This window comes from Acinonyx jubatus, chromosome A3, assembly GCF_027475565.1.
Source record: "Acinonyx jubatus isolate Ajub_Pintada_27869175 chromosome A3, VMU_Ajub_asm_v1.0, whole genome shotgun sequence".
Lineage (NCBI taxonomy): Eukaryota > Metazoa > Chordata > Mammalia > Carnivora > Felidae > Acinonyx > Acinonyx jubatus.
In genome coordinates, this window is record NC_069388.1 from 112,238,948 (window position 1) to 112,251,390 (window position 12,443).

Consider the following 12,443-nt stretch of genomic DNA (forward strand, 5'->3'; position numbering starts at 1 on the left):
ACAAAAAACAAAAAGAATATGCAATGGAGAGCCTATGTGGTCCCACAAGCCTAAAATATTTATCAGGCCCTTCACTGAAAAGTTTGTGGACACTCAGTCTAGAAACTACTTCATACCGGGGCACCAAGGTGGCTCAGTGGTTAAGTGTCTTGACTTCAGCTTGGGTCACGATCTCCCAGTTCATGAGTTCAAGTCCTACATTGAGCTCTGGGCTGACAGCTCAGTGCTCAGAGCCTGCTCTGGATTCCGTATCTCCCTCTCTCTCTCTGCCCCTCCCCTGCCTTGTGCTGTCTCCCTTTCTCTCGCTCTCTCTCTCAAGAATAAACATTAAAAAAAAATTAAAAAGAACAAACAAGAAAAAGAAACTACTTCATATCAAGTTTTCCAGCAGCTTCAATGCTTTCCTACTACTACTTAAAAAACACCTCTCAATAGGGCTTCCTAAACTTCGAAAGTGGTCTAATAAATAGGTCTAAATGTCTCAAGCTCTGTACACATACCTCGGATAGGACCCAGTGCTGCATCTTTTGCCAAAGCTGTTAGATCACTTCCTGAATATCCATCGGTCATTCTGAGAATGGGAAGGAAGAAAGAGCAAATGATTCTCATCTTTGCAGATTTAAAATCCTCCATGTAGAAAGAGTGTAAAATCTAGTTTGCCTCTGTCATCAAGCAGACAGCTACACACTTTGATTTTAAGGGCACAGAAAGGCCCACTTGCTGAAAACAAAGAAAACCATCTATGGCAGGCAAGGCTCCTTAGAATGAATGTCTCAAATTTTCATCATAAGAATCATTTCTTTACATTAAGGCATATTATATGTCCAGGAAGCTCCATTAGATTATAAATACATCCCCTGGAAAGGTAACAGCCATAAGCCATTGCTGGCCAACTGATACATAACCATTAATTATTGCTCTCTAAGTAAGTTAATGAAATGAATGTTTCTTTACCTTGACAAAGAACACTGCCAGTCAAGGTAGATTCCTTTTCTTTTTTTTAACTAAGAATATATATTTTTTAATTTTTCAAGTAAGCTCTGCACCTAACATGGGGCCTGAACTCACATCCCTGAGATAAAAAGTTGCATGCTCTACTGACTGAGCCAGCCAGGTGTCCAAGGTACATTTCTTTAAATATAGGACAGACAAGGTAAAGGACGGGTCTGGGGTAGAAGACATTGGCAAAAAGAGGCACACCTGAATGGGATGCCACAGTGGAGAGTCCTGGGCAGCCAAGAGATTATCAAAGGGAACTAAGAACTAGGGAGGGCAAAGGGGAAGAAGAAAATAAAACACGAAAAGAAAGCATTTACTTATCATGTACTATGTTAAATAACTATAGAGATCAAACATTATTAGCTGAATTCTTTACTGGAACAACAAAGAAGAACTTCACTATTTCCAAGTATTGAATTTATTCTTTCTTCATAGGTTATCTGGGACTCAGAGTATTTACTAAAATTACCAGCTATTCACATACTTCTTGAATATTTAAATTACTTTGTGAGATTTTTCAGAGACTAAAATTCAACAAGTGCACCTCCCATATTCAGTTTCTACTTAAGTACACCACTTAGAAGATGTAAAAGTTAAAAAAATTATGTGTAATAGAAAGAACAAATTTATATGAGAATATTTGTGCTGGTGTGGGCAGAGATAAGTGTCTTAAAAATTTTTAAACTATTTTAATACCACTTATAAGTTTTAATAAATTTATAAAAAGCATGTACTACTATCAGATATTTAGGTCATGTCTTGTAGAGGATCTAGAAATTTAAATTTAGATACCATATCTAACAATGAGAGATAAGAAAAAACAAAGGAAGCAGAGGATGAGACGAGCAGTTTTCTGAAAAATAAATTACTCATTTCACACTTGAGTTTACTTTAAACAAAAAAGAAAAAGACTTCTGTATAAAAGAAAAAACTTTAAGATAGACCAAATCAAATTACTCACCTAGCAAGTTGTGCTAGTTCTTTTTGGGTCAATGGGCTTCCTTGTTTACATAATAGATTTTTAAGTAAAAGTAGTCGTGTCTAAAAAGAAATATTAAAGAATTATCAGTCTCAAGAATTAGCTTAATGAAATATCCAAAAACTAGATTCAAATCCTGACCCTCATTTACGAGCTGAATGATCACACACAAATCACTCTAGTTCTTAGAGCCTCGCTCAGGTCTGTTAATTGGAGTTAAAACGACCATTTTTTGAGAGCTCTTAAGAGACTTAAAGATAATCCAAATAAAGTACTAAGGAATTAGCTGCTGCTACTATCAAGGATGTTAAGGTCTGAGCTAGACAACCACAATTTTTTAAAAAAACGCTTTTCTCGAGGTATGAATTCATATAACACTAATCTCACCATTTTAAGTGTAACATTCAGTGACTTTTAATAAATATATAGTTTTGCAACCATACCATACTCCACTTTTAGAACATTTCTAACACCCCAAAAAGTTCAATCACGCCTATTTACACTTAGTTCCCACTCCCACCCACAGCCTCTGCAAACCACGGTTTCCTTTGTTTCTAGAAATTTGCCTTTTTTGGATATTTCATATAAATGGAATCATATGATAGGTTACCTTTTACATCTGGTATCTTTCACTTAGTATGTTTTTGAGGTTTTTCCATATTACAGCATGTGTTAAGTATCTCAATCCTTTCATTACTAAACAGTATTCCATTAAATGCATATACCATATTTGTTTATCCATTGTCTAATTGATGAACATTTTAGACTCCTTACAGTTCTTGGCTATTATTTATAATGCTGCTATAAAAATTCTTATATGTGTCTTTGTGTAGACATGTTTTCATGGAATTATAGGGTCTTATGGTAAGTTTACATTTATCTTTTTAAGAAATTGTCAAACTGATTTCCAATCTGGCTGTACCAATAATTGGAAGATCAATATTGTCAAGATGGTAGTCCTTGTTTCCATGTTAAAAAAAAAAAATTCAGACATAGATACATACCTCCTCGTTTGGCAAAGACACATATACCCGTTTGATGAAACGCCTAAAAAAAAGGATTCAAACAACTTCAGAAACATAGATTTGAATTTACAGGTAACTCGACTCAAACAGCAAATGACAATAAAAAAGTTTTTTTTTTTTTAATGTTTATTTATTTTTGAGACAGAGACAGAATGCGACTGGGGGAGGGGCAGCGAGGCAGGGAGGCACAGAATCTGAAGCAGGCTCCAGGCTCTGAGCTGTCAGTACAGAGCCCGACGCTAAACTCATGAGCTGTGAGATCATGACCCGAGCCGAAGTCAGACACTCAACCAACTGAGCCACCCAGGCGCCCCAACAATAAAAAAGTTTTAAGTGTTATACTCAAGGTATCTGAATGCATTTTAGTAGTCATTAAAGTGAAGAGTTATTTTGAGTTACTTTTTTTTTTTTAAGACTTTATTTTTACATAATCTCTACACCCAACGTGGGGCTTGAACTCATAACCCCAAGATAAAGAGGCACACAACTAAGCCAGCCAGGTGCCCCTTGAGTTACTCTTTAAAACTCTCTAGATAATGTTTAAAATTCCTTAATTCACTATTGTCAAGTTCTCATATGTTTTTAATACAAACATATGAGAGCTATTAAAACAAAAAATCTGATATGAGGAGCAGAATAGAGAGATCTCCACTGTCTTCTTGAAAGGGAAAACAATTAAAATCAACAAGGACCACAGAAACAGATATGCAAACTTCACTATCAACAAACTCAGGTAACATTTACACAACTAGAGTGTATGAAGAAGGGCTGCCTAGGGCAGTGAAAATTATACCGACAAAGGAGGGTACACATAGCATCTGTTGCTGGAGGTTCCAGACATGGCTATCGGAGCACAGAGTTTTCCAAAGGAAACAGAGCACACTCAGGAGGAATAAAGCCAACCTCCCCATATTTAAACAAGCATGTGAAGAACGGCTCTGCATATCATGTGAAACCTAGTCAGGCAGAAGCAGGGGAGCTGCAAGGCAGGTGAGGCTGAACGAAGAAACTCAAAGACACGTCATCTTTGTAAGAAAACATCAATCAGTCTGGCAAGATCACAAACTGTCTTGCGTGGACTAATCTTCATCAGGTACAGTTTGATTGTGACTCAGGGAGACTGCCTGATAGTCCAGTCTACTCATACGACAACTCAAGATACTTGCTCAGTAGCTCTTCTCCCAGAGTATCACTCCAAAACTAGATTTGCCAAGAAAACTCCCCTTTATTCAAATAAAAATAGTAACCAAACAGGCAAAAGCACATGGCTATTCTTTTAAGCGCTAAAAAAAAAAGAGGGAAAATGTTACAATATAGAGAACATACACAAAAAGATTTTGCCATAGAGCAAATTAAATTTGTGACCAAGTAACTTTCTGTGAAATAAAATTATTTAATGAAAAAAAAAAGTTTTTTACAAAACAAGAGCTCAATGAGATATAAGTGTCTCAAGGCAATGACACACAAAAGCTCAAGGAAATAAGACAATAGGAGATGAAAAATGGGATTGCAGAGATCCGGAAAGCAACGAAAGCAAAGAAGAAAACCACCAAAGACACAGAGGTTACAATGGTAGCACAAAGAAGATCAGACACAAACTAAGTAGGAAATAAGGACAACAAACAAGAAGACAAACAAAAAAAGACATTAGAGTTAAAAAGGACTAGAAAGGAAATTAAAGATAAGGAAGACAAAAAGAGGCAACATAATGCATAAATTGTGTGAAAGAAAAAAAAAAAACCAGAATAATGAATCAGGAAAAACAATTAAAGGTAGTATTCAAAATAACTTTCCTAAAACAAAAGAGATTCCTAACTCTCAATTTAAACAAACACCAAATCCCAGAAAAAATAAACACAGATCGACATCTTTTTCAAATAACTAGATTTCAACAGTTAAAAATTATATCCAATAAAGAGAAAAAAATCAAGTTAATCCATAAATGTGAATAAAAAGCAGGCTGGCTTCAGACTTCTACACTGCAACATTTAATCCTAGAAACAATGGAGCAATGTAATAAATTCGTCAGGCCAAGAAAGGGAGGCCCAAGAATTTTATGCTGAGTCAAACCATCCTTCTAGTGGAAAGGGAATAAATTTGTTCAATCATACAAGAACACAGAACATAATTTCCATGAGTCCTGCTTTTATTGGCTTTTCATGAAGCCAACTAAAAGAAAAGTAAGAATCAATGCTGGTGTTTTAAGATAATTTAATCCTAATCAGAAGAAATAAACAATTTGCCTGCAACCAAAGTGAAAACTAGTTTTCGTGATATCATGTTGGCTCTGCCTTCAAAATCTTCAGTAGGTAACAAGAGGCCAAAGGATGAATACCAGGAGGGAAATAATTTGTCTTCAAATTGAGAGTGAAGGAAATAAGACATATGTGAGATGAACACAGGAGCAAATACACCTGTAATCGATGTGTGTTTCTACATAAATCCCCCTACCTGAGAACAGCCTCATCAAGCTCTTGTGGCCTGTTAGTTGCACCCATTACAAGCACTCTGTCATCTCCAGCAGATTGTACCTGTAAGACAAAAAAATTTTTCAGTACTTTTAGGTAAAGTAATAACAAAAATATGATAAAATCTGTATTTCTAATTTGAGTCATTTAATTTGAAAATATCTACACTAAGATGCTACCACCTTAAAAATACCATAATCAATACTTACACCATCAAATTCTATTAGAAATTCAGTTTTTAGACGTCTACTAGCATCATGTTCTCCTTCTCTTCTTTCACACAAAAGGCTATCAACTTCATCTAAAGGAAACAAAAGGGTAAGACTTTAACTTAAAGCCACACAACACCAGTCATCTGAGATTAATCTAGTTTACTACTTAAGTTATTAATATTGTAGGTCCTGCACAATTCATTAGTCTTTAACTTTGCACTTCTTTAAAATGTGTTCCTTCTGAATACTCTCTTTCATTATACCTCTCAAACTTGGAGAAGGGAATTTCATAAATATTCAACTAACTTAGTTAGAAAACATTTTCTTACCTATAAAAATTATAGAAGGCTGAAGTTCTCGAGCCACAGCAAAAAGAGCTCTCACCAATTTCTCTCCTTCTCCCACCTAAAAACAAGGCATTATACACTGTAATACACATAAAATGCAACATTATTCCAGCTGTTTAAATTTCATGATTAAAAGTCTTACATCTAGGAATTTCCTTTCTTTGCAACAACCAAAGATTTGGTTTAAGGAATCGTGGGAGGAAGGTTACTGAACCATCGCTTATAAAAAAAAAAAAAAAAGACTATTATTTAATACAGTCTGATAAGTTTTTTGGGGTTTTTTTTGGGTTTTTTTGGTGCTGAACCCTAGACTGGTCCGGTAAGTACGTTAAAAAATGAAATACATCTCTGCTTTGCTTGACCCTACATTCTTAAGACTTGAGAATGGAATAGCTATTAGGGGTATAACTAGTGAGAAGATGGAATATTAGGACAGAGAAACAGACACTGTACATATTTCTTAAGCCCTTGGTTGTAGGGTATATTCATACAACCAGGTACGTTGCAAAGTGCTCTACTAAACTAAACTTACTTAAATTAACTCTCACAATATCACTGTCAATAAGTATAAAAGTATTTCTAGATAGCCAAGGAGGTCTATGAACACCCCTTGCGACATTCCAGGGGATGAAATGCTATAATAAAACAATTCTATGCATTAAAATCAACTAATGAAAGGGTCATGAGGTTTGGGGTAATCCACTGTAAAAACTCTTCTGTCCTCTAGGTGGCATCTATTTTTTTAATTGAAAATTTCATTAAAAAAAAGAATGGCCTCAGATTTAGAATCACAAAGCAAATATTCTGAAGGACCCCCGTGAGAGATCACCTGCTGACAACATCAACACTTTATAAATGAGGCCTAAAAGTTTTCTTTTCTTAACACCAGCTCAGTACCCAACAGTTAAGTTGGAATCCCTATCTCCTAACTTCCAAGACAGTGTTTTCCATTATACTATGTGTATCATGTTGGGTACATCTACTTTAATAACAATTTCACTTATAAAATTTCACATAGAAAGTAAAATATAACTAAGAAAAGAGATGTCATTTTACAGTTACTTTTAATTATTTTATAAAAATGAGAACTCAGCCAATACCTGATCTTGGATTTCTAGTCTTCAAAACTATAGGACAATAAATTTCTGTTGTGTTTATGGTACTTTGTTACACAGCCTCAGCAAATTAAAACAGTATTTGAGAGCACAATCCTAACTTCAAAAGAGCCTAACTTTGTCTTTTGAAGAGTGATTAATGTCCATCAGAGCTAAATAATAGATATAAAACTCAAAAATATTTTTTGTGTAATGTTATTACCATTTATACTTAGTAACATCTAGACAGCAACATAAAATATGACAATACTGGAAAAAGAACACTCACATATTTTGAAGTTAAACTTGCAGCACTTATATTGAAGAAGGTTGCATTGGATTCTGCAGCTACTGCTTTAGCCTTAAAAATCACAAGGGCAAAACATTCTATTAGTTCAATATCTTCCTTTACAAAGAACCACATTTGAGGGGCGCCTGGGTGGCTCAGTTAGTTAAGCATCCAACTTCAGCTCAGGTCATGATCTCATGGCTTGTGGGTTTGAGCCCCACGTCAGACTCTACGCTGACAGCTTGGAGCCTCTTTGGATTCTATCTCTCCGTCTCTCTCTGCCCCTCCCCGACTCGTGTTGTCTGTCTCTCTCTCAAATGAACATTAAAAAAATTTTTTTAAATAAAAGAACATTTGATCAGCTTAAACACTAAAAAAGACCTTCCAAAAATATAAAATATTACATGATTCCTGATATGTGGCAATCAGTGTGTTTCTTCTCAGCAATGAAGAAAAAGTCTAGGAAGAGCTATGCTTCTTTCCATTCTCCCTATTTTTTCTAAGGGAGATGGATAAGAAGTGGTTAAAAAAAAGGGTGTTAATGCCCTTCTTAGTTATAGAAAGATAACTGGTTGGGGAAAGAGAAACAGCTAAACTCTTTTCCTCTTTACTTTTCCCCTCTAAAAGAGCTATACAGGAGAAAGAGGTATCCAAATCCCAGTAAAACCTTGGGCAAAAGGATACTGGAAAAAAAAAATGTTGTATGTAAATTATACTTCAATAAAAAAAGAAAAAGTGTGTTATCCTGATTATTTATTTATTTTGAAAGTTTTTATTTATTTTGAGAGAGAGAGAGGGGGTAGGGGCGGGGGGGGGGAATCCCAAGCAGACTCCACACAGCCAGCTGGGAGCCTGACATGGGGCTCAAACTCACAAACCGTTGAGACCACGACCTGAGCCAAAATCAACAGTCAGACGCTTAACAGACTGAGCCACCTGGGCACCCGCTGAATATTTAAATAAAGCTGTTAAGATAGGAAGAAAAAAAAATCAAAGGCTAGGAAGATACAGAATATAGTAAGGTAAGCTTTTCTGAGGTAAAAATGTTATTATTTAACTTGGGAAAATAATGAAAACTACACTTAAATTTAACCACTCCAAAACATACTACTGAAGAGAACATAATGTGTTTTTCCATCTACTTCTTCATTGAAAACATGTTTAAAAACTTGGGAGAAGGGGCGCCTGGGTGGCTCAGTCGGTTAAGCGTCCGACTTCAGCCAGGTCACGATCTCGCGGTCCGTGAGTTCGAGCCCCGCGTCAGGCTCTGGGCTGATGGCTCAGAGCCTGGAGCCTGTTTCCGATTCTGTGTCTCCCTCTCTCTCTGACCTCCCCCGTTCATGCTCTGTCTCTCTCTGTCTCAAAAATAAATAAACGTTAAAAAAAAGAACTTTAAAAAAAAAAAACTCAGGAGAAGTATATTATAACAAAAAGCAAATCATAAAAATAACTCAGAGGTTGTGCACGCTTCGGCAGCACATATACTAAAAAATAACTCAGAGGCAATATAAACTTTTTTTCATAACATTATCTCTAATTATCTAAACAGAACATTCAAATTCTAAAAGAATTCTTACCAGCATTGTTTTTCCATTTCCAGGTGGACCAAAGAGTAACAATCCTCTGGCAGGAGCTCTAAGCCCTGTGAACAACTAAAATCATATACTTTAGTTCACAACTATGATTCTGGAGACACTTTTTTTCCCAAACATTTTAAGTCTGTCATCTGAAAAGCATCATTTTGGGGACGTTTGGGGGTGCAGTTGGTTGAGCATCTGACTTCGGCTCAGGTCATGATCGCATGGTTCGTGGGTTCGAGCCCTGCATAGGGATCTGTGAACAGCTCAGAGCCTGGAGCCTGATTCAGATTCTGTCTTTGTCTTTCTCTCTCTCTGCCCCTCCCCCACTTGCACTCTGTCTCTCTCTCTCTCTCTCTCAAAAATAATTGTTAAAAATTTAAAAAAAGCATTTTTCCGTAGCATCCTCCTAAACAGAACTCCTCAGAGCTCTAAAGAGAACACATATAATCAATAAATTGGTGTAATTATTAAAAACAGAAGAAAACAAAGTTTTTAAGAATCTCATTGAAAATTAAAGCAAATTGGTTAAACAAGACATAATGAACACATATGCTTCTCTACTTCCTTTGGAAATCTCACCAAAATAATAGTAGATGAAAAAAGAAGATATAAATCTTCAAAATAAAGAGAACACGAAAGGAAAAAACAGAAGACGCAAAAATTTTTGTAGAGAGAGAACGGACAAAGTGTGGTAAATTATTTTGCAGAGGTGATGGAGCTAAAACCTAAGTGCCTGATTGTAAAGGGATACCTAGATACCAGCAGTGAGTAGAAGTGAACAAAAACCCTGGAAAACGTCAGGACGTGGAAGTATGATGTATCAGAGAAAGCAGGAGGAAGGCGGACAGCCACAGAGGAACTGCTTGAAAGTTTGTATGAGGAACAACCAAACTGAGGTGCCCACCCCCCCCCCACCAAGATCACCAAGATCCAAGTACTCCTCTTTCACAAACAAAGGAGGCAAAAATTTTGTTCTTTAGAGATATTAAACCTGAGTCTCCAGACTCAAAGACACCAGGCATGGCAAAGAGTCAAGTGTGAAGCACGAGACTGATACCACTTTGCTTAATAGTGAAAGAGTATGTATTTTTAAGTTGAACTATATGAAATGGCTAATACTTAACAAAAATTTTTTTTTATTGTTTATATATTTTTGAGAGAGAGAGAGAGAGCACGAGTCATGGAGGGGCAGAGAGAGAAGGGGACAAAGGATCTGGCAGATATTCAACTTTCAAAAAAGTATTTATTTTCGGGGCACCTGGGTGGCTCAGTCGGTTGAGCGTCTGACTTCGGTTCAGTTCATGATCTTGTGGTTCATGAGTTTGAGCCCCACTTCGGACTCTGTGCTGACAGCTCAGAGCCTGGAGCCTGCTTCAGATTCTGTGTCTCCCTCTCTCTCTGCCCCTCCCCTGCTCATACTCTCTCTCAAAAATAAGTATTAAAAAAAAATGATTAAAATACTACAATACTATAATCCATGTAGTTGCAAATGGCAAGATTTCATTCTTTTTGATTGCCAAGTAATACTCCATTGTATGTATACACACACACCACATCTTTAGCCATCAATGGACATTTGGGTTCTTTCCATATTTTGGCTATTGTTGATAGTGCTGCTATAAACATGGGGGTGCATGTGCCTCTTCAAAACAGCACACCTGTATCCCCTGGATAAATACCTAGTCGTGCAATTGCTGGGTCGCAAGGTAGTTCTATTTTTAATTTTTTGAGGAACCTCCATACTGTTTTCCAGAGCGGCTGCACCAGTTTGCATTCCCACCAGCAGTGCAAAAGAGATCCTCTTTCTCCGCATCCTTGCCAACATCTGTTGTTGCCTCAGTTGTTAATGTTAACCATTCTGACAGGTTTGAGGTGGTATCTCATTGTGGTGTTGATTTGTATTTCCCTGATGACAAGTGATTTTAAGCATTTTTTCATGTGTTGGTTGGCCATCTGGATGTCTTCTTTGGAGAAGTGTCTATTCACATCTTTTGCCCATTTCTTCACTGGATTGGTTTTGGGTGTTGAGTTTAAGAAGCTCTTTATAGATTTTGGATACTAACCCTTTATCTGATATGTAATTTGCAAATATCTTCTCCCATTCTGTCGGCTGCCTTTTGGTTTTGCTGATTGTTTCCTTCGCTGTGCAGAAGCTCTTTATTTTGATGAGGTCCCAATAGTTCATTTTTGTTTTGTTTCCCTTGCCTCAGGAAACGTGTTTAGTAAGAAGTTACTGCAGCTAAGATCTAAGAGGTTTTGCCTGCTTTCTCCTCAAGGATATTGATGGCTTCCTGTCTTCCATTTAGGTCTTTCATCTATTTTGAGTTTATTTTTGTGTATGGTGTAAGAAAGTGATCCAGGTTCATTTTTCCGCATGTCGCTGTCCATTTTTCCCAACACCATTTGCTGAAGAGACTGTCTTGATTCCATTGGATATTCTTTCCTGCTTTGTCAAAGGTTAGTTGGCCATATGTCTGTGAGTCCATTTCTGGGTTTTCTATTCTGTTCCACTGATCTGAGTGTCTGTTTTCACGTCAATACCATACTGTCTTGATGATTACAGCTTTTTTCCTTTAATTTTCTTTTTAACATTTATTTAATTTTGAGAGACAGAGAGAGACAGAGTATGAGCAGGGGAGGGGCAGAGAGAGAGGGAGACACAGAATTCGAAGCAGGCTGCAGGCTCTGAGCTGTCAGCAGAGAGCCCGACACGGGGCCCGAACTCACAAATCACGAGATCATGACCTGAGCGGAAGTCGGATGCTCAACCGACTGAGCTACCCAGGCGCCCCGATGATTACAGCTTTGTAATTCTACTTGACGTCCAGGATTGTGATGCCTCCAGCTTTAGTTTTCTTTTTCAAGATTGCTTTGGCTATTTGGGTCTTTTCTGGTTCCATACAAATTTTAGGATTGTTTGTTCTAGCTCTGTGAAGAATGTTGGTGTTATTTTGATAGGTATTGCATTGAATATGTAGATTGCTTTGGGGAGTATTGACATTTTAACAATATTTGTTCTTCTTATCCAGGAGCATGGAATATTTTTCCATTTTTTTTGTCTTCTTCAATTTCTTTCATTAGCTTTCTAATGTTTTCAGTGTATAGGTTTTTCATCTCTTTGGTTATATTTATTCCTAGTTATTTTATGGTTATGCCCACATTTTAACTGGGTCATTTGTTTTCTTACTGTGCAGTTTTAAAAGTTCTTTGTATATATTTGGATACCAGTCCTTTATCATGTAATATATTTTGCAAAGATTTTCTCCTGGTCTGTGGCTTGTCTTCTCATTCTCTTAACATCTTTCACAGAAAAGTTTTTAATTTTAATTAAGTTCAACTTACCAATTTTTCTTTTAAGGATCGTGCTTTTGGTGTTATATCTAATATGCTATCCTCAAAACAAAAGATCACCTAGATTTTTTTCCTATATTATTTTCTAGGAGTTTTACA

General features: G+C 36.6%; 1 protein-coding gene across 4 annotated transcripts in view; it reads right to left on the bottom strand.

Moving 5' to 3' along the window:
• The window catches only part of SPAST (spastin), a 51,316-nt gene that overhangs the window by 6,283 nt on the left and 32,590 nt on the right, over window positions 1–12,443 (bottom strand). For all 4 annotated transcript variants that reach the window (XM_027033505.2, XM_027033504.2, XM_027033503.2 and 1 more), the window contains 8 exons: window positions 8,991–9,065; window positions 7,414–7,485; window positions 6,013–6,088; window positions 5,681–5,772; window positions 5,455–5,534; window positions 2,983–3,025; window positions 1,961–2,040; window positions 501–571 (listed from right to left, as the gene is read on the bottom strand). In XM_027033505.2, coding sequence (XP_026889306.1) covers window positions 501–571; window positions 1,961–2,040; window positions 2,983–3,025; window positions 5,455–5,534; window positions 5,681–5,772; window positions 6,013–6,088; window positions 7,414–7,485; window positions 8,991–9,065 — 589 coding nt within the window. The remainder of the gene's footprint in view (window positions 1–500; window positions 572–1,960; window positions 2,041–2,982; window positions 3,026–5,454; window positions 5,535–5,680; window positions 5,773–6,012; window positions 6,089–7,413; window positions 7,486–8,990; window positions 9,066–12,443) is intronic.